This window comes from Zalophus californianus, chromosome 13, assembly GCF_009762305.2.
Source record: "Zalophus californianus isolate mZalCal1 chromosome 13, mZalCal1.pri.v2, whole genome shotgun sequence".
Classification (NCBI taxonomy): Eukaryota; Metazoa; Chordata; class Mammalia; order Carnivora; family Otariidae; genus Zalophus; species Zalophus californianus.
Window position 1 is genome coordinate 5,244,787 of NC_045607.1, and position 27,456 is coordinate 5,272,242.

The 27,456-nt window shown below is 41.3% G+C and overlaps 1 protein-coding gene across 8 annotated transcripts in view; it reads right to left on the reverse strand.

Moving 5' to 3' along the window:
* The window catches only part of NUP214 (nucleoporin 214), a 101,618-nt gene that overhangs the window by 45,153 nt on the left and 29,009 nt on the right, over nt 1–27,456 (reverse strand). For all 8 annotated transcript variants that reach the window (XM_027614895.2, XM_027614898.2, XM_027614896.2 and 5 more), the window contains 7 exons: nt 25,964–26,067; nt 23,891–24,073; nt 23,128–23,213; nt 22,944–23,027; nt 11,846–12,103; nt 10,765–10,926; nt 8,760–8,859 (listed from right to left, as the gene is read on the reverse strand). In XM_027614895.2, the coding sequence (XP_027470696.2) occupies nt 8,760–8,859; nt 10,765–10,926; nt 11,846–12,103; nt 22,944–23,027; nt 23,128–23,213; nt 23,891–24,073; nt 25,964–26,067 (977 nt within the window). The remainder of the gene's footprint in view (nt 1–8,759; nt 8,860–10,764; nt 10,927–11,845; nt 12,104–22,943; nt 23,028–23,127; nt 23,214–23,890; nt 24,074–25,963; nt 26,068–27,456) is intronic.

The window sequence follows — 27,456 nt, forward strand, 5'->3', positions numbered from 1 at the left end:
ATGCCTCCATGGCCTCAGAAGTCCCGCACTGGAGAGTTTATCCTACAAATACAGCCAGCTGCAAGCATGCAAAATGATCAATGTGTCCATTTGTCGTAGCATCGTGGGTAACAACGCGAGAGGAGTACCCCCAGTGTCAATCAGTGGAGGGAGAAAAAAAAAGCTATCAGTTCATTTTTAGGAGTTTCTTATGTCTGTCAGTGGAGATTGTAACTGTCAACCATTGTTCCCTATTGGTAAATTTTATATCCTTGAAGATTCAAAATATTTTCCAAAATACCATTAAAAGTCTTCTAACCCAAACTGCAGTTCTTGCATGAATGTCCAGATGCCAAATGACTTAAATAATGTAAGCTGGAACTGCTTTACAGTCCTGAGAAAGGCCTATATTAAATATAAAAATGGGATTCTGTTAAGAATTCATAACTTGGAAAATGTTCACAACTAATAATGTTTCATGTTTAAGCTGAAAGAGGAGGTTACAAAGCAGCATGTATTCAAACTTTACTTTAAAAAACTAAATTTTCAGAAAATAAAGATGAATAATATGTAAACAGTGACTGAACCTTTGTGGTGGGAATAAAGGTGATTTTAATTTTGCTCTTTTTAACTACCTGCTTTTTATAATGTCTACAATGAACATTTATAATTAGGAAACATAAGGATCAAAAAAATTTTTTAAGGTTATGGTTGTTACTAAAGTTAAAGTGGGGCAACAACCTTAAGTAAGTGAAAGAAAAAACTGTCAACCTAGAATTCTTGGTGAAAATATTCAAAATACTTGAAGTATGGTCAACAAAACATTCAAAACCAAAAGTGAAATAAAGACTGTGGCAAACACATGAAAGCTGAAAGAATTCAGATCTACACCTGAAGAAATGTTAGAGGAAGTCCTTCAAGCAGAAGGGAAACCACAGAAGACAGAGACATGGGACTGAACAAAGAACTGAAGGACACCGGAAATGATAAAACCATCTGGGTAAGCAAAAGAGGTTTTTCTTCTTCTTTAAATCTGTTTAAAAGATAATCAACTGTTTATAACAATGTATCATGGAACTGATAACACAGGTGGAAGTACAATGTACAATGATGACAACAGCACAAAGGTGGAGAGGGCAGAAATAGAAAAACAGTGTTAAGATTCTTACATGGTATTTTTTAAAAAGATTTTATTTATTTATTAGAGAGAGAGAGAGAGCACGCAAGCTCACACGATCAATGGGCAGGGGCAGAAGGAAAGAGAGAAGCAAACTCTCCGCTGAGTGGGGAGTCACTTGGGAGACAAGACTGGGTAAGTTAAAGATGTACACTGTAAACCCTAATGCATCCACATAAATAACATACAGTGTTAACAGCTGATAAGCCAACAAAAAAGATAAAATAGAATCATAAAAAATACTCAACCCAAAAGAAGTTGCAGAAAAAGAGGAAAAATGGAACAAAGAACAGATGAGACAAGTAGAAATCAAACAGCAATATGAGATTAAAACCCAACATCATATAATCACATTAAATATAAATGGTTTAAGTACTCCAATTAAAAGTCACAGATTGTCAGACTGGATAAAAAACAAAGACTCAACTATATGCTATCTACAAGAAATCCATTTTAAATAGAAAGACACAAAATAGGTTCAAAATAAAAGGATGGGGAAAAGATATGCCATATTAGGACCAAACAAAGAAAGCTGGATTGACCACATTAATATAAGAGAAAGTAGATTTCAGAGCAATTAATCCTACCAGGGATAAAGAGGTTCATTTTTATAATGTTAACTGGGTCATTTCATCAAAAGAATGTAACAATCCTAAACGTTTATGCAACCAATAACAGTATTTCAACAGGGCAAAAAAACTGACAGCACTGCTAGGTAAATAAGCAAATCCACAACTATAGTTGAAAATCTCAACACCACTTTCAGTACCTGACAGAACAAGTAGATAAAATCATTAAGAATACAGAACACTTGAACAACACCATCAACCATCTTAACTTAATTGACATTTATAGAACACTCCAACCAACAAGAACAGAATACGTGTTCTTTTGAAGTGCACAGAGAACGTTTACCAAAATGATTGATATTCTAGCTCAGAGGTTGGCAAACTACAGAACAACGACCAACTGCCTGTTTTTATAAATAAAGTTTTATTGTTAACAGCCATGTTTATTCATTTACCTAATGTCTATGACTGCATACAGGCTACAATCGCCAAGATGAGTAGTTGAGACAGAGACTCTATGTCCTGCAAACTTGAAATATTTACTGTATGGCCCTTTAAGAAAAACCTTGCTGATCTCAGTTCTGAGTCATATAAGAAGTCTCAATAAATTGAAAGACTTCAGGTCATACAAAGCATGTTCTCTGATCACAATGGAATTAAGTTAAAAATAACAAAAAGATATCTAGAAAATGTCCAATTATTTAGAAACTAAGTAACACTTTTAAATAACCCACAGGTACACATTTTTTTTCAAAAACCGCAAAAGATAAATTCAAAACTATTTTGAACTGAATGAAAATGGAAACATAACATATTCAAAATCTGTGGGATGTAGCCAAAGTGGTTCTAAGACAGAAATGTATAGCACCAAATGCCTGTATTTGCTCTTTTCCCCCTGCTCACATGCGCGTGTACTCTCTCTCTCTAATAAATAAATAAAATCTTAAAAAAAAATAAGTAGAATTGCTAGATCATATTGTTAATTCAGTGTTTAGCTTTTTAAGCTAAACATAGTTCAAACTGTTTTCCAAAGCTGCTACACCCGTTCATGTTTCCAGCAGCAATGACAGTATTTGAAAAAGAAAAGAATGGTCATAAATCAATAACCTTAGTTTCAACCCTAAAACACTAGAAAAAGAAGAGCAAATAAAACCCAAAGCAAGCAGGGGAGCCTGGGTGGCTCAGTTGGTTAAGCGACTGCCTTCAGCTCAGGTCATGATCCTGGAGTTCCAGGATCGAGTCCCAGGATCGAGTCCAAGGATCGAGTCCCACATCGAGCTCCCTGCTGAGCAGGGAGTCTGCTTCTCCCTCTGCCCCTCCCCCCTCTCATGTGCTGTCTCTCTCTTAAATAAATAAATAAAATCTTTAAAAAAAAAAAAACCCAAAGCAAGCAGAAAAATGAAAAAAAAAAAGTAGAAAAATAATAGGAAAAAAAAAAATCAGTGAAACCAAAAGTTGGTTCTTGCGATCAATAAAATTGGTAAACCTCTACCTAGACTGATCAGGAGGGGGGAAAAAGATACAAATTACCACTAACAGGAAAGAGGGAAGTGAAATCACTATGAATTCTAAACACATTAAGAGGCTACTAATCTGGGACTATTAGGAAAAACTTCACACCAACAGATTCAACAACTCAAATAAAATGGACAAATTTCCTGAAAGACACAAACCATCAAAGTTCACTCAAGAAGAAGCAGATAAGCTGGAGTCCTATAGCTATTAAAAAAAACTGAAAATTTTAAACCCAGATGGCTCTACTAGTGACTTCTACCAAACATTTAAGGGTGAGATAATAACAAATCTACAAAAACTCTTCCAGGACATTGAAGAGGAAAGAATACTTCCCAACTCATCCTACAAGGCCAGCATTGATTGTTCTGATACCAAAAACTGAACAAAGACATCACACGAAAAGAAAATCTATACATCAATATCCTTCATTAAGATAGATGCAAAAATTCTTAACAGAATTTTAGCAAATGGAATCCAACTATATACAACAAGGGCAATGCATCATTATCAAAGATTGGTCTAACATTCAAAAACCAACCAATGTGACGAGGCTACCAAGACAATTTAATGGGGTGAAAAAAGAGTCTTTTCAACAAATGGTGCTGAGACAACTGGATATCCATTTGTCAAAGAATGAAGTTGGACCACAATGTCACACTAGTTACAAAAATTAAGTCAAAATGGGTAAAAGACCTAAATGTAAGAGCTCAAACTAAAAGATTTAGAAGAAAACATAGATATAAATCTTTATGACCTTTGATTAGGCAATGGTTTCTTAAATATGACATCCAAAGCACAGGCAAAAAAGAAAGAAAGAAACTGAACTTCATTAAAATTAAAACTTCCGTGATTCAAAGGGCACTATCAAGAAAGTGAAAAACCACCTGAGGAATGGGAGACAAATGATCCATTTAGAAAATGGGCAAAAGATCTAAATGGACATTTCTCCAAAGAAGGTACAAATGGCCAATACACAGAAATGGATGCCCAACATCATTAGCCACTAGGAAATGCATATTAAAACCACACGAGAGGGGCCCCTGGGTGGCTCAGTCAGTTAAACATCCGCGTTCGGCTCAGGTCACGATCCCAGGACCCTGGGATCGAGCCCCGCATCGGGCTCCCTGCTCAGCAGGAAGCCTGCTTCTCCCTCTCCCATTCCCCTGCTTGTGTTCCCTCTGTTGCTGTCTCTGTCAAAAAACAAAACAAAACAAACAAAACAAACAAAACCACACGAGATACCACTTAACACACAACTAGGATGACTATAATCAAAAACACGGATAGTACAAGTGTTGGTGAGCATGTAGAGAAAATGGAACTCTCACTCATTGCTGCTGGGAATGTAAAAGGGTGTAGCAGCTTTGGAAAGCAGTTTGAACTATGTTTAGCTTAAAAAGCTAAACACTGAGGGGCGCCTGGGTGGCTCAGTCGTTAAGCGTCTTGCCTTTGGCTCAGGTCATGATCCCAGGGTCCTGGGATCGAGTCCCGCATGGGGCTCCCTGCTCCGCGGGAAGCCTGCTTCTCCCTCTCCCACTCCCCCTGCTTGTGGTCCTGCTCTCGCTGTCTCTCTTTCTGTCAAATAAATAAATAAAATCTTTAAAAAAAAAAAAAAAGCTAAACACTGAATTAACAATATGATCTAGCAATTCTACTTATTTTTTTTAAGATTTTATTTATTTGAGAGAGAGAGAGAGAGTATACGTGCACGTGAGCAATGGGGAAAGAGCAGAGGGAGAGGGACTCGATCCCTCAACCGTGAGATCATGACCTGAGTCAAAATCCAGAGTCAGATGTCCAACCGACTGAGCCACCCAGGTGCCCCTACCGATTCTGCTTCTAAAATATTACCCAAAATACTTGAAAGCAGGGACTCAAACAGACACTTGTACAAGGACAGTACACAATGTTCACTACATTATTCACAATAGCTAAGAGGGGGGAAACCCACATGTCCGTCAACGGATGACTGGATAAAGAAAATAGAGTATATCCATACAATGGAATATTAATCAACCATAAAAGGCCTGAAATTCTGACACATGCTACAACTTGAATGAATCTTAAAAATCCAAGTGAAATAAATAAGCCAGACACAAAAGGACCAATAGTGTATGATTCCACTTATATGAGGTACTCTAGAAAGGCAAATTCTTAGAGACAAAAAATAGGATAGAGGTTACCAGGGGCTGGGGAAAGGGTGGAGTGGACAGTTATTTAATGGCTACAGGTTCAATCTGGGATAATGAAAAAGTTCTAGAAATAAAGAGTGGCTTACACAACATGGTAAATGACTTAATGTCACTAAAATTGTACACTTAAAAATCGTTAATGGTAAATTTTGTTATGTATATATTCTACCACAACAGGAAAAAAAAAAGAAAGAAAAAGCTTCCTAACTGTTCTATTTCTACCATTCCTCACTCTAGCCCTTTAGAAATATTCTCAATATAAGAACCGGAAGCTTCCTGCTAAAACCGTAGGTCATCCCAACTATTCATGTTTATCAAAGCTCACAGAATTTTACACTAAAAAAAGGTGACTTTTACCATATATAAATTATGTCTCAACTTAAAAAAATCTGCTAAAGTTAAAAAACAAAACAAATCAGATCAGGTTATACAACTGCCCAAAGCATCGAATGGTCTGCAGCTAGGTCCTGACTAAGGTTCACTAGATGTTATAGGACACAGTACTCCACTCCTGCCCCCACTCCCTGACCTTGGCTCCTGGTGCCCTCCCTCCTGTTCCAGCCACCAGCAGCCTCCTGGCCTTCCCGAACTTGCCAGACACGCTCCTGCTACAGGCCCAGCGGGGCTTTCTTCTTTAGGATACTCACGAGACCTGCTAGCTCTCTGGCCTTTTGGTCTTTACTCAAATGTCAAGTGTCAAAAGCCACTGGAAGGCAGAATTTTACCTAAGACAGGAAGAGCCAGCTTAATGGTGAAAGCAATATGGTCTGGTGCTTCTGAAATACTTTAGTCACTAACCATGGAGAAGAAGCACCCTCTTCAAAATTATAGCCCACACCCAGATAACAGTGCTTAAATCCCTTCCCTACTTCAATTTCCTCCGTCACAACTGTCACCATCTTAAACACTTCATATTTTACTTATTCATTTCATTTATTGTCTTTCGATGACTAGGGCAGGGTTGGTTGGTTTTTTGTTTGTTTTGTTAACTGTTAACTGCTTTATCCCCAGCACCTAGAAGAGTGTATTAAGTATTTAATTAAGGGGCGCCTGGGTGGCTCAGTCAGTTGGGCATCTGACTCTTGATTTCAGCTTGGATCGTGATCTTGGGGTCATGGGATCGAGCCCTGTGTCGGGCTCCACACTTGGTGCAGAGTCTGCTTCTCTCTCTCCCTTTGCCCCTCTCCCTGCTCACATGCTCTCTCTAAGATAAATAATTTTTAAAAGAGTATTTAATTAAGCATTTGTTGAAAGGATAAATAAATGAACACCAAAATTCCTGAAAGAAATGATGTCTCTGGGCGCCTGGGTGGCTCAAGAAGTTAAGGGTCTGCCTTCGGCTCAGGTCGTGATCCTAGAGTCCCAGGATCGAGTCCCACATTGGGTTCTCTGCTCAGCAGGGAGTCTGCTTCTTCCTCTGACCTTCCCCCCTCTCATGCTTTCTCTCTCTCTCACTCTCTCAAATAAATAAAATCTTAAAAAAAAAAAAAAGACAGGAAGAAAAAAAAGGAAATGATGTGTCTGGCGTGTTTTGGTAAAAAAGCAAAGAAACCAGCAACCCCACCTCATTTGGCCCCCCTCTTCATACTCCACCTCCTGCCAGGTCTCTATACTGGCCTTCTTTCAACTCTGCCTCAAATGTGCTCTGCTCTGTCCCAAGTTTGGGCTTCCAGATATTCTGCATCCTCTGTCCAGAACACTCTTCTCTCCACGGTCAACTTCCGGTCACTTTCAGCTAAAGTATCTTTCCCTTACCAACCTCCTCGTCAACCCAGACTCAAGGAGACTGCTCATTACATGCTTGCACTTCTTCATCAGACTTAACTATACTGCAATCAAATAACTCCTTGTGTAATTGCCAGTGGCTCTTAGTGGCTGTCTTGCTAAAATGTAAGTGCCGTGAAAGCGGGGCCTTGGTAAGTCTCATTCGCGACTGCATCCCTAACACCCAGGGCAGTGTCATACTCCTAGCAGATGCCCTGTAAGAATCTGCGGAATCCCAAGTGACTGAGTAGCCACGGGTTTGCATTAGATAAACCCTCTTCCTTAAAACAGGGTGGTTAGTCAATGAATGTAATGGATGAAGCCATGCAGAAATATGTAAGCTCATCTTACAATAAATTTCTGTAAGATACTACTCAGAAAAAGTTAAATGCAAAGTGAAGTACTTAAATACTTAAAATACACTTAAGGAAACTACCGCCTACCAGAATATGAAAGCAGTTTCACAATGAACGTCTTTCTCTCTCCAGCTTTTTATTGGAAGAGGCGGTAAATGCCAATTTGCATTTATCAATTAATGCTTAGCATTAACCCATTAGTCAATGCATGGTTATTAAAAATGAATTCCATTCCAGGCACTGCGCTGGGCATACAAGTTCAATAAGTGTATTAAGAGTCCAAATCCGTAGGGAAGGAAGAGAAAGTTTAAGATTCCTTTTGATTTTCTTTGTCTATTTTTCTTAAGTCAGAGAAAAGGGCAAGCATAAAACTGTTCCTCTGACAAAGCCCTGATCAGAGATCTGCTCAGATGAACCAGTTGAGGGAAACAGAGTTTAAGAAAAGGCTAAGTGAAACCACTAAGGGTGCTTCTCCTCCATGGTTAATGGCTAAAGTATCTCAGAAATCCCAGACCATACTGCTTTCACCACTAAACTGGATTTTCCTGTCTTATGTAATATTCTGCCTTTTGATGGCTTTTCTTTGCCTTCCCTACACTAGGAATCTGGCTACAATTCCCAAACTCTAATACACAGTTCTTTCCCTTGGAAGTTCACAACAACCACAAATGCCATCTTGGTATAAACAGCATACCAAAGCTTCAAGGTCACTACAAGATAGGAAAGTGGGTAGGTTTGTTTTTAGCTGTTAGGATAGCCCTGAGACCACTAAGAAATTCCTGGAACAGGCAGTGTTGATAAACGGACCAATGAGGAATAAAGAGAAGGCCGGTGGACTAGGGAAACAGGGTCACTCGATAAGGCCAAAACAGAGCAGTGAGCAGACCTGCTCTGTGGCGTGGCAGAGAGCAGGCACGATGTGGAAAAAACCAGGGCCTGGGGCTGCTCTTCCTGCTGCAGGACTAACCACCAGACACCAACTCCCTGAACGACATTGGTCCTCACCATCGCTATGTTCAAAGTGAAGAAATGCCCCTCAACTCTTCCCTGTGCCCGGGAGAGGGTGCAGTGGATAAAGAGATCTAACCATACAGAACCTAAGGCTCTGCCAGGAACAGTGTGACAGCGCAGTGCTGCCCCCTGCAGGCAGTCCGTCGCTACTACAGAAGAACTCACTGGCTGAAACACACTCCAAGTAGTAACATACCCCATCGTGGCAGAGGTGGCTGTAGGATTATTCTTCAGTTCCTGCACATTTACCACTTGAGGGACATTCTTCAGAGTTGATTCAGTCAAAGTACTTACAGCTTTTTAAATAGAGAAGAGAGAGGCGTATTAATTGCAGTAAAGGATCACAAATTCCAGCCATATACAAATGAAAAACCAGGACAACAAATTCAAGCAGAATGTAATCTTATTATATAAAGGAAATCTACTCTGGGCAGTTCTGCAGCTCTGTGCTCAATGGGACAGCTGGCCTACTCCATTAGTAAAGATTACGGGATGAGGTTTTGTGCAATTTAATCAAATGTACTAGTTTAGGGAAAAAGAATGCCCTGGCCATCTTTTATAGAGCGAAGGCACATGAATAAGATGTGGAAAACGGAGCTTGGACAAGAATGGGGGAAAAGGCCAAGAGGCCTGAATTAAGGAATGGCAACAGGGATGGGCGTGACACCTTATCTATGTTAGGCATGTCAGCTTGCATGTCTTTTTGGTCTTTCAATTTAAAATTGCGTTCCAAAACACTTAATGACATTTTATAATTAACTACTAAGAAAGTCTGAGCAAAGCTCTTTGATCAGTTTTTTGACACAGCTGAACGCGGTGGCCAAAGTGGACCGGGGGGTGTGTGGCAGCTCGCTCATTCCCTCCTTCAGAGAAGCGAGCAGGCTCTTCTTGCCTACGGCTACACTACACCTTAGGAATTTTTGTTTCCAAAATGATAACAGAAATCACACCACCTCCTGCTGAGTGGAATAATCCCACATCCTGGCAGATTTTATGTTTATAAATAATTGACTCAATCAGCTTGATTTGGGGCCTATTCAGCACAATGCCAAGATTCTGCTTCCTCCAAGTAACATTTAAAGAAAACATCGAAGACTTCTATTTTTTTTCAGAAGGCTCGAAGCTACCTTAAAAAGTTACCTTGTTTGTGCTCTTTCATATCTTTTATAGATGCCTTAATAAGGGTTTTAATATTTGAGCTTTTCTTCAGAATGCTTTTATCGTAATGGTAATCCTGTTTTTGTCTAAATCAAACCACTATGTCTCTTTAGTCTTTTAAAAAAGAACTGTCCAAAGTGATACGTGTTCTGAGCAGTGATAAAACTAAAAAATAATTTTATTCAACTAAAACAAAAATACTTGATTTATAGCAGTTTCTCAACTTTGGCACTACTGACATTTTCAGCCTGGATAATCCTGTGTTGTGGAGGTGTCCTGTGCATTTGAAGATCTTTTGCAGCATTCCTGACCTCTACCCACTAGATGCCAGCAGCACTGCCAACCACTGGGGAGGAGTGCGGGGTGCAAAACAGCCTCCATTTGAGAACCACGGGCTTGTACAAACATGACTGGTGGCAACTGAAGCCCTTGAGGCCAACTACCTAGAAATCCTACTGCAGGAAGTTCTGGATAGCCACAAAGCATTGACAAAATGCAAGTGCTGATGATGATGAGCTCATTAGAGTTTCCATCTGTAAAGGCTAAACTGGCAATCTTAAGAAAACACTGCACTGAAACAGAAAGAGCACAGGGTTGGAGGCCAGGTTCTGCTACTTATCGGCTGGGTCACCTTCACCTCTCTCCAAACCTGACATTACTCAAAAGCAAAATGGGTACACTAATACCCACCCCCCAGGGTGGCTGGGATCCTATGACACTATGAGACAATTCTAATGTTATCCAGTGATCTAACAGCAAAGATTAATTTGGGGCTTGAAGCAGATATTATTCAAAAGTAGGGATCAACAACCTCACCCCAAAACCACGGACTTTCCACTTGACTGGATGTGCCTGATCTAATACCTCCCCTTGAAATGAAAAAGTTTCAGATCTAGTCTCTGCCTTCTTGGAACCCACTCCCCGATATGGGGGGGAGGACTGTCCCGTCAGTCCTCTCTTCTCAAGGGCAGCAAAGAGAGCCAGCTGCCGCCTGGGACCTGCTATGCTGGCCTGCGGTGGCCAGAGCTCACGACCGTGGCTACCTGGGGCCTGGCTGGCCATCTGACGTCTCAGCGCTGCAGCGGCAGCTGCCTGGGGGGCCGAGAGGCTGTGCGAAGGACCGGGGGCGCCATGTTTCACGGTTTTTGTTGCAAGCATTGTGCTATCAGCTCCTTGAGGAATAATTTTGCTAGCAGATGTCGATACTGAAGGAAAAAGAAACACTAAGTGAGAGAGTGGGTCGGAGAGGAATACACAAAAGTGAAAGTGGCATGTCCTCCACTGTGAGGTTACAGGGAAAACACTAAGGTTAAAAATGCTTAAGCACGCACACAGAAAAGTACCAATAAACTCACGGGCTGGCACCTCTATCTTTCAAAGACGTCACATGCGATGTGCCTGCCCACGTCCATTAGCTAAATCTTTAACATGAGCACTTCCTCTGATACTGACCGAGATAGAACTTTCATGCCAACATAGGTCAACTCCCTGCTCTCTTCTCATAAAATCTCTCCATTCGAGTACCTCCCAATGGGTGTTTGTTCTCTGTTAGAAGTCCCTTCAATGCGAAGTCCTGACACTGAACTGGAGGTGTGACAGCCCAATACCGGTCACTTCTGAGAGCCAATACAGACACCGAGTGTGGCAGCTGGCAAGTTCCGGGGCAGCATATGGCTACAAGTAATGAGCTGAAATGAGCTAGAATTTGAAAGGCATGAGTGTGGATGTTGCTTTAGAGCGAGGCAAACAGCCTCCTCCTCCTACTCCTGAAAACATCATTTGTGCGTGTGCTGTTGTTTGTTTTAATGTATGTATGTAATTCTCTCCACCCAACGAGGGGCTCGAACTCACGACCCTGAGATCAAGATTCGCACACCCCTCCAACTGAGCCAGCCTGGCGCCCCACACCTGTTTTGAAACACCAGCTGGACTCAGCAGGAAAGCTGTGCCGGTGTGAGGCCTGCAGGGCCCCTTCTTCCTGCCTCTTTCAGATTTCCTGAATTCAGCTTCTAATTTCTGGACTATTAGCAGAGTGGGGCTGGACTTGGTGGTGGGACAGTATAATGGCCAGGTACGGCTCCTCCAGGAGACCCAAACCTAAGAGGGAGCTTGCTGTGCACTTACTAGATGTCCCCAGCACGCCAGGTGAACCATGAATCAGGTGAGATTTAGTGAAAGGCATTGCCTGCGGCAAGACACCAGGCTGGATGGAAGGGGTGCGCGCCACAGGCGCGTGCCGCGGGACCTGCGCCACCGTGTCGTCTTTACAGGATGCCCGTGTGTCTTCGCTCTCCAAAGACTGGGACACAGACGATGTGGAGCTGGCTTCGTCCAAGTCTTCATAGTATCTCTGAGACAGGAAGGCTGACCGGGACAGGCTGGCTACCAAGCCCGAAACAAAACACAAGTTAGACGATTTGGGCAAGTCTGCAAGCTGTGTCATTTCATTTTCACTGTCAGTAGAGAAATATCCAGTTGAGAAACACTTTAATTATGACTTATTTTAAGTGGAAGAAGCTGTTGTAGAAGGTGAACATACACGGTTTGGGGGCCCTGCTCAAAGGAAGCTTTGAGAAACCGAGCAGTGCAGGACAGGAACATTTTGACTGTCAAACAAAATGTGAAGTGAGAGGTGGGAGCCATGCTGTGCTAAGGCAGCAGACCTCGAGCCACCACCACAAGTTGTCACAGGCAGAATACCAACAAACCGGGAAAGTACCAGACAAGCTTGCACAGAAGAGCCTCTCGCCAACAACAAACTTCTAAGAATAGGTCACGCGAACTAGGGAAGACTGAATGCCCTCAGTCCCGGCGCCTCCAACATCCCCAACCCTCACATGATTCTTTTGAATCAACTTGGTTTAAAAAAAAAAAAAAATCCCTGAAACGAATCCTGACTTTCCCTCTTTTTTCCCTTCTATAAATGATAAAGTAAGGCCTCATGCTATTTTGGAATACATATAACTGCCATATACTGGAAAAAACATAAACCAAACCAAAGACCTAGCCCTTTCTCAAATTACTTAAAAGCACTGCTACTATTTACTGACTTGGTTGCCTCACAGGCACATCGCTTCAACTCCAGATTTTATTCGTCGCGATCAACAAATGCAACTGAAAACCCATGCTACCTGCTGGGGCTGCTGCACTGTTCAGTTTGGTGGCCATTAGCCATATGTGACTATTTAAGTTAAAAATAACTGAAAGTAATTAAATGAAAATTTCAAGTCTTCAAGCTTCGCCAGCCATATTTCAACCGCTCAACAGCTACATGGGGCTACCATACTGGAGTGCACAAATGCAGAACAGCTCTCATCACCAAAGGTTCTACTGGACAGCAGTGGGCCAGAGTGCTTTCATGCGAGTAAATATGCAGCAGGGTCACCTGGAAATTCCATCCATAACCACCAGCACCGCTAATAAAACTGCAGTGCATATTTTCTGAGAACTTATTTGGTGCCAGATGCTGTACAAAGGATCTACATAAATGATCCCATTTAATCCTCACAATTATCCTATAAATTAAAAATTGCTATTATCGGACTTTATAATTAATACTTAAAAAGTTAAGTATTTGCATAAGGTCCTGAAGCTGCTAAGTGATGGACCAGAATTCAAATCCAGGTGCATCTGACTTGAAAGACCATGTTCTTAACAATATTACCGAACCCTGTGCTGGGCAGAACTGTGACCCATGACCTTTGCTCCTGGTGCCACACCACGGTTATGTTTCCTCAGATGGCAAAAGGAGGTTACAGACATAATTAAGGTTACTAATCAGTTCATCTTAAAATTGGAAGGTTATCCGGGATTATCCAGGTGGGCTCAAAGTAAAGTCTCATGAGCCCTTAAAGGCAAAGAGGGGAAGCCAAAGAGGAAGTCTGAGAGCTGACGCCCGAGAAGTCCTCACCGTGCTCTTGCTGGCGTGCAGATGAAGAGGCCGGGAGCACACACCAAAGAAACACTGACCTCAGTCTGACAGCTGCAAGAAACTGAATTCCGCCAACAAGGGGAATGAGCTTAGAGGTGGCCTCTTCCCCAAAGCCTCCAGATAAGAACTGGGCCCAGCCAACATCTTGACCTCAGCCTGGGAGCCCTGAGCAGAGGACACAGTGCAGCCACGCTGCGCCTGGACTTCTGTCCCACACAACTGTGAGAGCATAAATAGGCGGTGCTTCAAGGCACTGCATCTGCGATAACTTGTAACAGCATGCAGAGAAAGTAAGTACAAACCCCACATTTGCTTAGGGCAACACTGCTCTAAAACAGTTCTCTAAAATCTTAGTTCCTCAGAGGTAAAAGCAACAGAAGACGATTCACATTCATTACCTTCAAGAACTGGACAGAGACTGACATAACTATGTAACTCCCAAGGTCTGATATGACCCAGGAGGTCTCGTGTTTCCTTCCTTCATCTTTGTGATGCCATTCGCTGACCTTGGGCAGAGGGAGACCCACTGAGAGATGCAACGGTTATGCTCACTCATATGGGCCAGGAGCCCGGCCCGCCCACCTTCCCAATGGCGCTGTCTTCACAGCTGATATGCCCACTCCCTGTTGGGATCAAGGATGCAGCTACCTTCCCGGCATTAGAAAAGGGGCTCCACTGAAACCTAAAGAATCTTCTTCTGCTTAAACTCTAACTCAGATTAGAAAAGGCAGAAAGCCACATTAACAGAAAAAAAGAAGGAAAGAAATCATCATCTCAGTAGACCCAGCAAACCTCACATCTCACGGGGAACTACAGAAACCGTTCCCTTTGAGCTCAGGACAAGGATGCCCACTCACCACTTGAATGGACTCTGCACTGGCAGTCCTAGCTACTGAAATAAGGTAAGAAAAATAAAGGACCAAAAAAGTAAGAAACAAAAGTATTAGAACCTATAGAGAATGTAACTGTTCCCACAGAAAGTTCAAGACATAGCTACAGACATTATTTGAATAAGTGAGTTTAGCCACGTTGCTGGATACAAAGTCAACATACAAAAATCCAATATATTTCTATTATCACAGCGAACATAAAACAAACAAAAAAATAAATAAAATGAAATTTAAAGAAAATCCACCATTACAGGAACATCAAAAATACTAAACTCATAGGAATAAATCTAACAAAAGATGTGTATGTTCTTCATGAAGAAAACACTGAAATTAAAAACACAAATAAAAATATACCATGTTTAGAAGCTAAAAGATCAACATTGTACAAATGCCAATTCTCTTAAGTCGATCTAGAGATTTAATACAATCCCCATCAAAGTCTCAATTTTTCTTTGAGGGCTGAGGGAGACAGAATTTAGCAAGACAATTCCAGTATTAATATGGAAAAAGAAAGCACCAGGAAGAGTCAAAACATTCTAGATCATGGGTCAGCAAACTAAAACCATGGGCCAGCTATCTGTTTTCACAAATAAAGTTTTATTGAAACACTGACATGCCCATTCATTTGTATACCGTCTGTAGCTGCTTTCCCATCACAAGGGCATAGTTGAATTAGGCACAACAGAAACCATGAGGCCAGCAAGCCTAAAGTATTTACTACCCAGCCCTTAAAGAAAAAGGTTACCAACTGCTGTCCTAGACTACAGAACTTTCTGTGATGATAAAATTATTACTATCCTGTTATAGTAGCCACTAGTCACATGTGCCTACTGAGCACTTGAAATGTGGCTACAGGGATTATATAACTGAATTTTTAGCTTGATTTAGCTTTTATTAATTTACATAGGCTGCTGTATTAAGACAACACGGCTTTAGAATCTAGAAAAAGAACAGTACTGAGGTTTATTTCAATACAAGTTAATTAAGGCAGTGTGGTAGCAGTGGTTTCTAATCAGTGTATGACACCAAGAGACCTACATATAAGGATAACTGATTTACAACAAAGGTGGCCACTAAGCAGGGAGCAAAGGAGTCTTTTCAATAAACACTACTGGGACAATCAGATATCTAAATACAAAACATGTGAGCCCTATTTATATCTTACACACAAATCAATTCCAGACAGTATAAACAAAACATGGTAGACCCATACAACGGACCACTACTCAGCAATTAAAAGGCATGAACTACTTATATATGTTATGAATCATGCATGAACCTCAAAAACACACTAAGTGAAAGAAACCAAACAAAAAAACTACATATGATTCCATTTATATGCAATTTCAAAAAAGGCAGATCCCTACAGAAAGAAAATAGATCAGTGGTTGCCAGGGGCAGAGGAGGGAATGACTATAAACAAGCACGAAGAAACTTCCTGAGTGGTAGGAGTGTTCTAAAACTGGAATGTGGTAATGGTTATACAATTCTGCAAGTTTAATAAAAATCATCAGACTCTAAACTTATAAAAGATGAATTTTATAATACATGAGTTATACCTCGATGCAGCTGTTTAAAAGAGAATCAATTCCAGGTAGATGGCAGATCTAAATTTGAAAAGCAAACCATTAATACTTCCAGACAATAATAAAAGTGCACGCATACTCTTGTTACACAGTGCTAGAGAAGGATTTCTTTCTTTTTTTTTTAAAAGATTTTATTTATTTATTAGAGAGTGAGCGAGAGAGAAACAGCATGAGAGGGGAGAGGGTCAGAGGGAGAAGCAGGCTCCCCGCCGAGTCGGGAGCCCGATGCGGGACTCGATCCCAGGACTCCGGGATCATGACCTGAGCTGAAGGCAGTCGCTCAACCAACTGAGCCACCCCGGCGCCCTAGAGAAGGATTTCTTAAAGAGAACACAGAAAAGTACCAACTGCAAAAGAGAAGGATGGGGAAGTCTATTTTAAAATGAAGCACTTCTGTTTGCAAAAGACATCATTAAGAGGGAAAAAAAGTAACGAAGTGAGTACCTACAGCCCATATAACCAAAAAAGGGCTAGTATCCGGCATGAATACAAACTTTCGCAAATCAGTAAGACAGATTACCCAACAGATAAGTGAGCAAAAGATGCAATCACACACTTCACAAAAGTCAACAAATACGTAGTAACACATACAAGGGTTACATCCGAGTAGTTAAAAGGAAAAAGACTGACAACATTAAGCTTGACAAAAATGGAGAAAACTGAAAGAGCCATACCTTGATGGTAAAAGTAAAATAAGCTGGTACAACCACTCCGGAAAACGGTATAAAAGACTCTACTGAAGTGGGGCATGTGGACAGACCACTAGCTAACAATTCCATTCCTTGCCATGTGACCAAGGTGTACACATGTGCCTGAAGACGTTCAGAACAATATGCTATTCTATTACAGCCAGAAACTGGAAACAGTAAATGTCCACTAAGAGGAGAATGGATAAGCAAACGCGGCACATTTATACAGCCGGATACTATACAGGCCGCCACAAAACAAATGACAGCTACCTGTGCTGGCATGGATGACTCTGACAAACCTGATGTGCAATGACGGAAATCCAGCCAGAGAATAAACACATGGATGTACACAGCATGCAAAACCCCCAAAACAGGCAACACCAAAGGACAGTGTCTGAGGAGACACTGTTCAGGTAATAAAACTGACAAGAAAAGCACAGTTAAGGAGACTAAAAAGAATGACGACTTAATGCGATGTCCAACCCTGGACTGGATCCTTGATTTTCAAAAGAGTTGCTATGAAGGTCATAGGAGGGACAGTTGGCAAACTGGGAGTGCGGATTGCATATCAGATAACGGTGTTCTATCAATGTTAAATATCTTAAATCTGATCATTGCATTATTGTGTAAGAGAACATCTTGTTCTTAAAGAACACACGCCGGAATACTTAGGAGTAGTTAAGTCCTGCCTGTAACTTATTTCAAATAGTTCATCAAAAATAATAATATAAAGACCTGTACTCTGAAAACTATAAAAAAAAAAAAAACCAATGAAAGAAATTCAAGACGACACAAAGAAATGGAAAGACGGGGGCGCCTGGGTGGCTCAGTCAGTTAAGCATCTGACTCTTGATTTCGGCTCAGGCCATGATCTCAGGGTCCTGGGATCGAGCCCCCTGTAGGGCTTTGTGCTCAGCAGGGAGCTTGCTTGAGATTCTCTCTCTCCCTCTCCCTCTCCCTCTGTCCCTTGCCCCCATCGCACACATACTCTCTCTATGAAATAAATAATAAATCTAAAAAAAAATGGAAAGACATTTCATGCTCATGAATTGGAAGAACAAATATTGTCAAATGTCTGTATTACCCAAAGCAATCTACACACTTAATGCAATCCCTATCAAAACGCCAACAGTCTTTCTCACAGAACTAGAACAAACAATCCTAAACTTTGTATGGAATCACAAAAGATCTCAAAAAGCCAAAGCAACCTTGAAAAAGAAAAACAAGACTGGAGGCATCACAATTCCAGATTTCAAGTTATGTTACAAAGCTACAGTAATCAAAACACGATGGTACTGGCACATTAAAATCTGACACATAGATCAATGGAAAAGAATAACCCAGAAATAAACCCACAACTACATGATCAATTAATCTTTAATAAAGGAGGAAAGAATATGCAATGGGAGAAAGACAGTCTCTTCAACAAATGGTGCTGGGAAAAGTGGACAGCCACATACAAAAGAATGAAGATGGACCATTTTCTTACGCCACACACAAAAATAAACTCAAAATGGATTAAGGACCTAAATGTGAGACCTGAAACCCTAAAAATCCTAGAAGAGAGCACAGGCAGCAATAGCCATAGCAACATCTTTCTGACATCAGCCATAGCAACATCTTTCTAGATATGCCTCCTAAGGTAAGGGAAACAAAAGCAAAAATAAACTATTGGGACTACATCAAAATTAAAAGCTTCTGCACAGCAAAACTAAAAGACAACCTACTGAATGGGAGAAGATATTTGCAAATGACATATCCCATAAAGGATTAAAATCCAAAATACATAAAGAACTTACACAATTCAACACCAAAAAACCAAACAATCTAATTAAAAATGGACAGAGGACACGAACAGACATTTCTCCAAAGACATACAGATGGTCAAGAGACACATGAACAGATGCTCAATATCACTCATCATAAGGAAAAGGCAAATCAAAACTACAATGAGATATCCCCTCACACCTGTCAGAATGACTAAAATAAAAAACACCAGAAACAAGTGTTGGTGAGGAATGTGGAGAAAAAGGAACCCTCGTGAACTGTTGGTGGGAATGAAAACGGGTGCAGCCACTGTGGAAGACAGTATGGGGGTTCCTCAAAAAATTAAAACTAGAACTACCCTACAATCCAGGAATTTGCACTACTGGGTACTCGCCCAAAGAAAAACACTAAATCAAAGGGATACATCCACCCCTGTGTGTGCTGCAGCATTATTTACAATAGCCAAATTATGGAAGCAGCCCGAGTGTTCATTAATAGATGAATGGATTAAGAAGATGTGGGGTGTGCGTACAGACATAAAAAAGAATGAAATGTTGTCATTTGCAACAATATGGATGCGTCTAGAGAGTATAGTGCTAAGCGAAAAAGTGAGTCGGAAAAAGATTAATATCATGATTTTCACTCATATGTAGAGTTTAAGAAACAAAAATGAACAAAGGGGAAAATAAGGAGAGAGGAGGGCCAACTAAGCAACAGACTCTTTAGAGAACGAACTGCTGGTCACCAGAGGGTAGGAGGGTGGAGGATTGGGTGAAACAGGTGACAGGGGTTAAAGAGGACACTTATCCTGATGAGCACTGAGTAACGTATAGAATTGTTGATTCACTATATTGTACACCTGAAATTAATATAACACTCTATGTTAACTATACTGGAATTAAGATAAAAAACTTAATATATTAGAAATAATAAGAATAATGTGAGCATGTGTGGTAGAGAGGAGAAAAATAAAGTTAATTGTGACCAACGTTACTAGGAAATATGGGTGAAGGGTAAGTGGGTGCTCACTATTGTTCTTGCAGCTAGAGTTCTGAAATTTTTCAAAATAGCAAGTAAAAATTACAAATATCAAAAGAAAAAAAACAAACAAAAGCAAAGGCATACTTTCATATATGTCCATACAGTGGTACCTCTTGGGAGCTGGAAGACTGGGGTGCACAAGGGGGGTCTAGGAAGTTGGCAATGACAAGGTTCTGTTTCCTACCCTCGGTAGAGGTTACATAGATGGACATTTTTGTGTTCTTTTCTGTACATGTGTTATAGTTCAGGCCTTTAAAAGTTAAATGATTTGGGGCGCCTGGGTGGCTCAGTCGGTTAAGTGGCTGCCTTCAGCTGAGGTTGTAATCTCAGGTCCTGGGATCGAGTCCCGCATCGGGCTCCCTGCTCGGCGGGGAGTCGGCTTCTCCCTCTCCCTCTGTGCCCCTCCTCTGCTCGTGCTCTTTTGCTGGGTCTCTCAAATAAATAAAATCTTTTTTAAAAAGTTAAATATGCTTATATGCTCTGAATTATTCTTTATAGTACATTTCCTAGATTTAAATGCTTGAGTCTAATATGCAGTTTCTGCTTAATGTCTGTATTATCTTCCTATTTGAAAGTCTAATGTGGTCAGAGACTGTTTCTCTTATTAACCAGTGTCTGGAACAAAGCAGGGAATCATATTTGTTGAATGATCAAATAAATTACATAAATCTCACTTCTTAGGAATTTATTACAAAGATAAAATCAGAGACGTGGTTAAAGTTTTGTGAACAAAGATGTTCTGAGCAAAATCTTGGCAATAAGATTAACACTTAACAGAACTGGGTAAGTAAATTACTCCTAATACAAGGAAATAGTGTGCAGTCATTAGAAGGCCTATGTTCAATATTTGAAAACAGAAGGCAGAGGAAAGGCTCATGAAAGTTATTTTTCAATTTTTAAAATTTTCCATTTTTTTTATTGTGGCAAAATACACAAAACGTGAAAATTTCCCACCTTAACCATTTTTTAAGTGTACACTTCTCCAGTTTTATGTACATTCACACTGTGGTGCAACCATCCATCTCCAGAATTCTTTCCATCTTATAAAACTACAGTTCTGTACCTGTCTACATAATCCCCCATTCTCTCCCCCTTGGTCCCTGGCAACCGCCATTCTTTTTGTGTCTGTAAATTTCACGACTCTAAGGACCTCATCATGTAAATGGAATCATACAGCATTTGTCTTTTTGTGACTGGCTCATCTCTCTTAGCATGTCGTCCTCATGGCTCATCCACAGTGTAGCATATCATCAGAATTTCCCTCCTTTTTAAGGTGCATATATACCCCATTGCACGTATCCATTCAGCCGTTGATGGACACCTGGCTTGCTTCTACCTTTCAGCTACTGTGCATAGTGCTGCTGTGAACATGAGTGTACAGTTATCTGTTTGAGTCCCTGTTTTCAGTTCTTTTGGGTACCTACCCATGAGTGATTTGCTGGATCACATGGTAACTCTCTTTCCCATTGTTTTTTTTTTTTTTAAGATTTTTATTTATTTATGTAGAGAGAGAGCATGAGAGGGAAGAAGGTCAGAGGGAGAAGCAGACTCCCTGCTGAGCAGGGAGCCCAATGCGGGACTCGATCCTGGGACTCCAGGATCATGACCTGAGCCGAAGGCAGTTGCTTAACCAACTGAGCCACCCAGGCACCCTCTTTCCCATTGTTTAAGGAACTACCCAACTGTCTTCCACAGTGCCTGCGCCATTTTGACCAACAGTGCATGAGGGTCCCAATTTTCCACATCCTCACCAACACTTACTTTCTGTTTCATACTAAGAAACCGTGAGGACACAGAACTACGAATGTTATAGTCCCAATCTCATTTTCAAAAAATCAAATTTATGTATGCAAAGAAAAAAGTTTGGGAGTAAACCAAAATGAACTAACTGATGACATACCCAGATTGAGGGATAAGAGTTATTTTCTATTCTTCAGACTTTTCTCTATTTTTCCAAATACACACGAAGAAAATATATTCTTTGGACTTAAGAAAAGGCTGTTAAAAATTCCCTTGTTGGAGCACCTGGGTGGCTCAGTTGGCTAAGTGTCCAACTCTTGGTCTCAGCTCAGGTCTTAAGCTCAGGGTTGTAAGTTCAAGCCCTGCACTGGGTGTGGAGACTACTTTCAAAAAAAAAAAAAAATTCCCTTATCTATTACTACTATTTACCTAACTCAACACTATATGATTATAGAAAAACTAATAAATCATGGTACAGTAAGATTAAATTTCCTTCTGCTATTTTAATTACCAAAAAGCATTTGTTGTTGGTATAAAAAATAAGTTTCAACTCAAAACAGAATTTCAAAGAAAAAAGCAGATATGAGCACTAAAGCAAAGCAGGATTATGTATGAAGTTGTACATGACAAGTATTTTTTTTTTTAAGATTTTATTTATTTGACAGAGAGGGAGAGAGAGAGCATAAGCAGGGGGAGCGGCAGGCAGAGGGAGAAGGAGAAGCAGGCTTCCCACTGAGTAGGGAGTCCAATGCAGGGCTCGATCCCAGGACCCTGGGATCATGACCCAAGCCGAAGGCAGAAGCTTAACCGACTGAACCACCAGGAGCCCCTGACAAATATTTTTTTAAAAAAAGATGTATTCATTTGAGAGAGAGAGCATGCTCAAGCAGGGAGAGGGGTAAGAGGGAGAAAGAATCTGGAGCAGACTCTGCACTGAGTACAGAGCCCAAGGCGGGGCTCGATCCCACAGCCACAAGATTGTGACCTGAGCCGAAACCAAGGGTCGGAAGTTCAACCGACTGTGCCACCCAGGTGCCCCACGTGACAAGTATTTTTTGAAAAGAAAATTGAGATAATAATGTAGATAATTTAATGACAAAATTCTCTTTCATTAGTCACATGGGCTTCTTTTCCACAAGTGTGTTGTGCCATCATTCCCTTATCAGCAGTTTTTTGCTTTTTTTCCTACATAGTTCCCCCCCCAGCCCCAATGCAATTCTACTCAAAACCCCATACAAATGAGACAAGTAAAGCATCTCCAGACAAAGCAGAGGCCTGGGTCCCTGGCGCCAGCTCAGCCTCCTCCAAACCCTTGGGAACCACCATCATATAACTGAAGGACTGCAGAACACAGTGTCAAAACCACAGCAACCACCTTGAACTGCCCTGTCCGGTATGTATAAACTGCTCCCTACTCTAACACTCAGAGGGACAACAGATTCTGGGGACATTTTCTCTATTTCCTATTAAGAACTAAAGGGACACACAGACACAGATACATACAGACTCCTTCCATCCTACTTCCATACCAGGTGCTGCATGTTTGATGCTAAAAAATTCAGGACCAGTTCCCTTTACCTGGAGCAGTGGATCTCACTGGGGGAGTCTTCCTCTTGGCCAAGAAGTTTCTCAGCTGTGCCTGTTTCACGGGGGACAGTTTAGCTGCAAGAAATTCATGAACCCATAAATGCTTAAGACTTGGTTATTAAGACGTCAATAGAAGAGGACCTAGAGAGTTAAAGAGCGAGAAGAATGTGTTTACCTGGCACTCTGGACAAGGACTTGGTGTGGGATTCTATGGTGGTTTTCAATAAAGCATTACGGAGACTTTCGAGGTCACTGTCAAAACTGAAAGAGGACCGTGTTACATACAAACCAACTAAGACCTGAGAAATCTCCCAATATAAATGCCAGAGATGAAAGCCTCCCCAATACAGAAACAGGAAATCTGACCAATCAACATAGCCAATCCAAAAGGAAAGAGATTACAATCTCAATACCTCCCTAACCCGGGGCAAACACAGCACTAACAGCGCTTTAGCACAAAGGGCAATTAGAAGGTACACATTCAGCCTAAAGGCAGAAACATAAAATCACCCTGGTAACTGCAGGAGTAAACTGTCTAACTGCCAGGTCTGAATGTTTCTACTCAAGCAAAATGACAAGTCTGAGCTTCTAGACACGTTAGTCAACCTAATTCTACCAGTTAATTTTCAAAAGAACAATGCCATTTCTATAGGATCTGCCATCATCCGCTGGTACCCGTTTCATCTGGCATGCTTAATTTAACTCTCCAATAATCCCCTGAGGCAGGTATTGTTACTCCCATTTTTTAGGCAAAGGAACAGAGAATCAAGAGAGGGTGAGGAACCTGACCAGGATCACACAAGTGACAGCAGAGTCACTTTCAAACCCACATCTGAACTACTCTAGCACTTCTGCACCTGACTCCCAAATAGTTATCTGTTCCTTCAACCACATTCATCGAGTGCCAGTGGCACTGACAGGCCGGTTCCCCTGCACACCCCTGAGTGCCGCTCTGGGAGGTGACATCCGAGGGAAGGCTCCACTGGGAGGTTTGGTTATAGAGACGAAGCTGCTGGAGACTGTCCACCAGGTGATTCAACCTCTTCCTCTGCTGGTTGATGATTTCCCGGTTGTTCGCTAGGGTGTTAAACAATGTCTCTCGCTCTGGCACAAGCAAGCGCCTGTTGACAGTAAGGAGGAAAGAATTCGACGTGAATGGTGCAAGTACTACAACTCTAACAGTGAAAGAATAAAATGGAGAACCCCCGGTGGACAGGCAGCATCAGGAAATTAACCAGAACATAAAAAGGGGATGAAAGCTTTACAAGGATAATACAGAATGAGGAAGGAGAAGCTTAGGCTAAGCAGGCTGGGCCTGTAGCAAAGGATAGCATCATCAGACAAAATCTCACAGAGGTTCCAGGGAAGAAAAGGGTGGGAGACAGAGTCAAAAGTGGGGATAGGGGGAGATGCGTTTAGCTATATATACTTAGGGTTTGTCTATTTTCCTGCATGTCAATTACACCAAGAAAAAAAGCCCTGGGGTCCACTAGAGGTCTATGGAAATCAGTCATTTCTACAGAGTGCTGTTAAGAAACACTGGGATAAGCTCTCAATTTAGCAACAGGGAGGTACCCACCTAAAAGATCTAACACAAGAAAGGAACAACAGCACCTTTCTTTCTGGTGACAGGACAGTTCAACATAAATTTTTAAAAAGGCATTTCAGTAGGCTATAATATTTAGATGGACTTAAAAACAGAGATGTGCTAGAAACCTACAGATTTATGAACTTAAAACTCTGCAGAAAAGGAACTTAAAAAAAAAAATGTGAAGCAGAAAATCCATGGTTGTCGTTAACGGGGAAGAAAGCCCGGTTTCTCTGTTAGCATCATACACTTTTGAGGAAGCCTAACTTATTAATTAGCAGAGAGAAATCCATCAGTCATGCAGAACAGAAGGCTCCTGCTGTCAGGTCAAGCCATTCCCTCCCATGCGCTTGAACATGAATTCAGAACCAGCGCAGTGAGCTGTGAAATCTCTAATGGGGCCCAACTGCCCAGGCCACAGAATCCTCCCCCTGCCCAGCGTCTGCAGCATCGATGCTCACCTCTACCTTCCCCTACCTATGCTCCAAACTGAGGCTCTCAGGTCAGGTACAAAGCCTTCCTCCGTGTGGTACAATATGACATACTAGATTCTGTTTACTGAATTTTAAGCACATTCTAGCCCAGCCCCTGACATCACACCCAGCTTGTCCCACTTACAAGTTCTGTGATCCCACAGAATAGCAAGTAAACAGATCATTTCCCGGTTTGCTTCCTTACAGGGCTAATCACACTAATCAAGTGTAGGTGTTTCAGAAGCCAAGCATTGTGAGGGCTGATCTGTTTCTCGGTTTTCCCGTGGGCACCTTCACCGTTCTCACGATGTACTGCTTTCTACTCCTTCAGGAAAACGGATGGCATACAACCAAACAGCCGGGGACAGAAGAGCAGGATAGTACAAGGCTTTCCTGCACCTTTCTCCCTCTCTTCCTTCTAAGTTATCCACACTAATTAGGAATGTTTTCTCAACAAGAAGATTTGGAATATACAGAAAAGTATAAAAGAAAAATTCCTCTTAATCCCACCTCGAAGATATAACTGAATATTGTGACTGATTTATTTCTAGCCTCTTTTCTACGTTTAGACCCCCAAACTGAGATCATCCAGTCTGATTTTTGTCTTACCTCTTTCTTCCATATTTGGGGGGGGGGGGAATCAGTGGTTACACAGTATTCCGCATTAAGGAAAAACTGTGACCGGACTTATTTAGCCACTCCTCTAGCTTCTAGATATTAGGTTGAATCCAATTTTTCACTGTCATATATTCCGCTGCAATATAAATTCTTTTATGTGAACTGTTGCAAATGTTGCTATTATTTCTGTAGAACAAATTTCCAGAAATATAGTGACTGGGTCAAAGAGAATGAACAACTGTAGGGTTTTTAATCAGTGCCCCTAAATTATCTGTTAAAAAGGCTACAGCAGTGTCTCCTGCAACCCGTGGCGGATGAGAGGCCTCGCTCACTTTTGTTTTTTCTTTTGTTCCAAATGTCGATCCCATTCCAAGTCTAGCACATCGTTCACATCTTGGACAGCAAATTTCACATATTGATGAAGGCGCCGAATTTCCTACAAGAAAAAAACGAGAAGGCAAATGACTAAGTTTTTCAGTAGCTTGGAGGGTGTATCAAAACAATCAAAATAATTTTGCAATATTTTTCTACTGAGAACCATAACGAAAAAAGGAAAACACAAGAGGCTTTAATATAATCATTAGAACGTTACAATTAAATTATAATTAATTAAAGCAAAAGAAAAAAAATAGAACTCAACCTTTTTAACTGCGATAGAGGGGCGGTTACAAAGCACAGGGAAGCAGGTTGGGTGTGCCGGCCTAGGGCTCCAGGGAACATGCTGTTGCTTATTCTCATTTGTCGGCTCCTATAAAGCAACTCAACACGCTCTAGGAATTTTCCACTGCACTCTGCTGCTCCAACAGCACATCCACTTAGCTTTTGTTCTCCCACCCATGAAATTAACTGTAATACAGACAAAATTATCCTACAAAAGTGCTGAAAATAATTCTGAACCTATGTATTCATAGCACGGGACACTGAAGTCTTCTTACCAGTTGAGAAAAACTCATCTCTTCTCAAAGAATAGTATTAGCACTAGACATGGGACTGACCATTCACTAAAATTCACACCTATTTATTTGAGGCCTGCAGTAATTTTCTTTAAACTTCAGTCTGGTGTTCACCTGCATGGCTACACAACCTAACTCTCAAAAATTAAAAGTGAAATAAAGGTGAAGCATTCCATTAAACATGTATACAAAGGAAGACAATGTGCTATGCACTGGGAATAAGTTTTTACATCTGTACAAAGTTCTTACTGTATTTAACTGTATTTTCAAAATTACTCTTGACTAAGGGTATATGGCCCGAGTGGAAAAGAGCAAATTGTCCTTTAAAAGGAGCCAGGCTGGGGTGCCTGGGTGGCTCAGTCGTTAAGCGTCTGCCTTCAGCTCAGGTCATGATCCCAGGGTCCTGGGGTCGAGCCCCGCATCGGGCTCCCTGCTCCGCGGGGAGCCTGCTTCTCCCTCTCCCACTCCCCCTACTTGTGTTCCCTCTCTCGCTGTCTCTCTCTGTCAAATAAATAAATAAATAAAATCTTTAAAAAAAAATTGCAAATGCATTTAACTGCTGACGCAGTGATCTCCTTAAAAAAAACAATAAAAATAATAAAAAATCAGGAACGCCTGAGTGGCTCAGTCGTTAAGCGTCGGCCTTCGGCTCAGGTCATGATCCCAGGGTCCTGGGATGGAGCCCCGCATCGGGCTCCCTGCTCGGCAGGGAGTCTGCTTCTCCCTCTGCCTGCCACTCTCCCTGCTTGTGCACTCTCTCCCTCTCGCAAATAAATTAAATTAGAAAAAATAAAAAATAAAATAAAATAAAAGGAGCCAGGCTGATACCAGGAAGCAGTAGTAACCTTAGCACCGAGTACAACCTGCAGCTC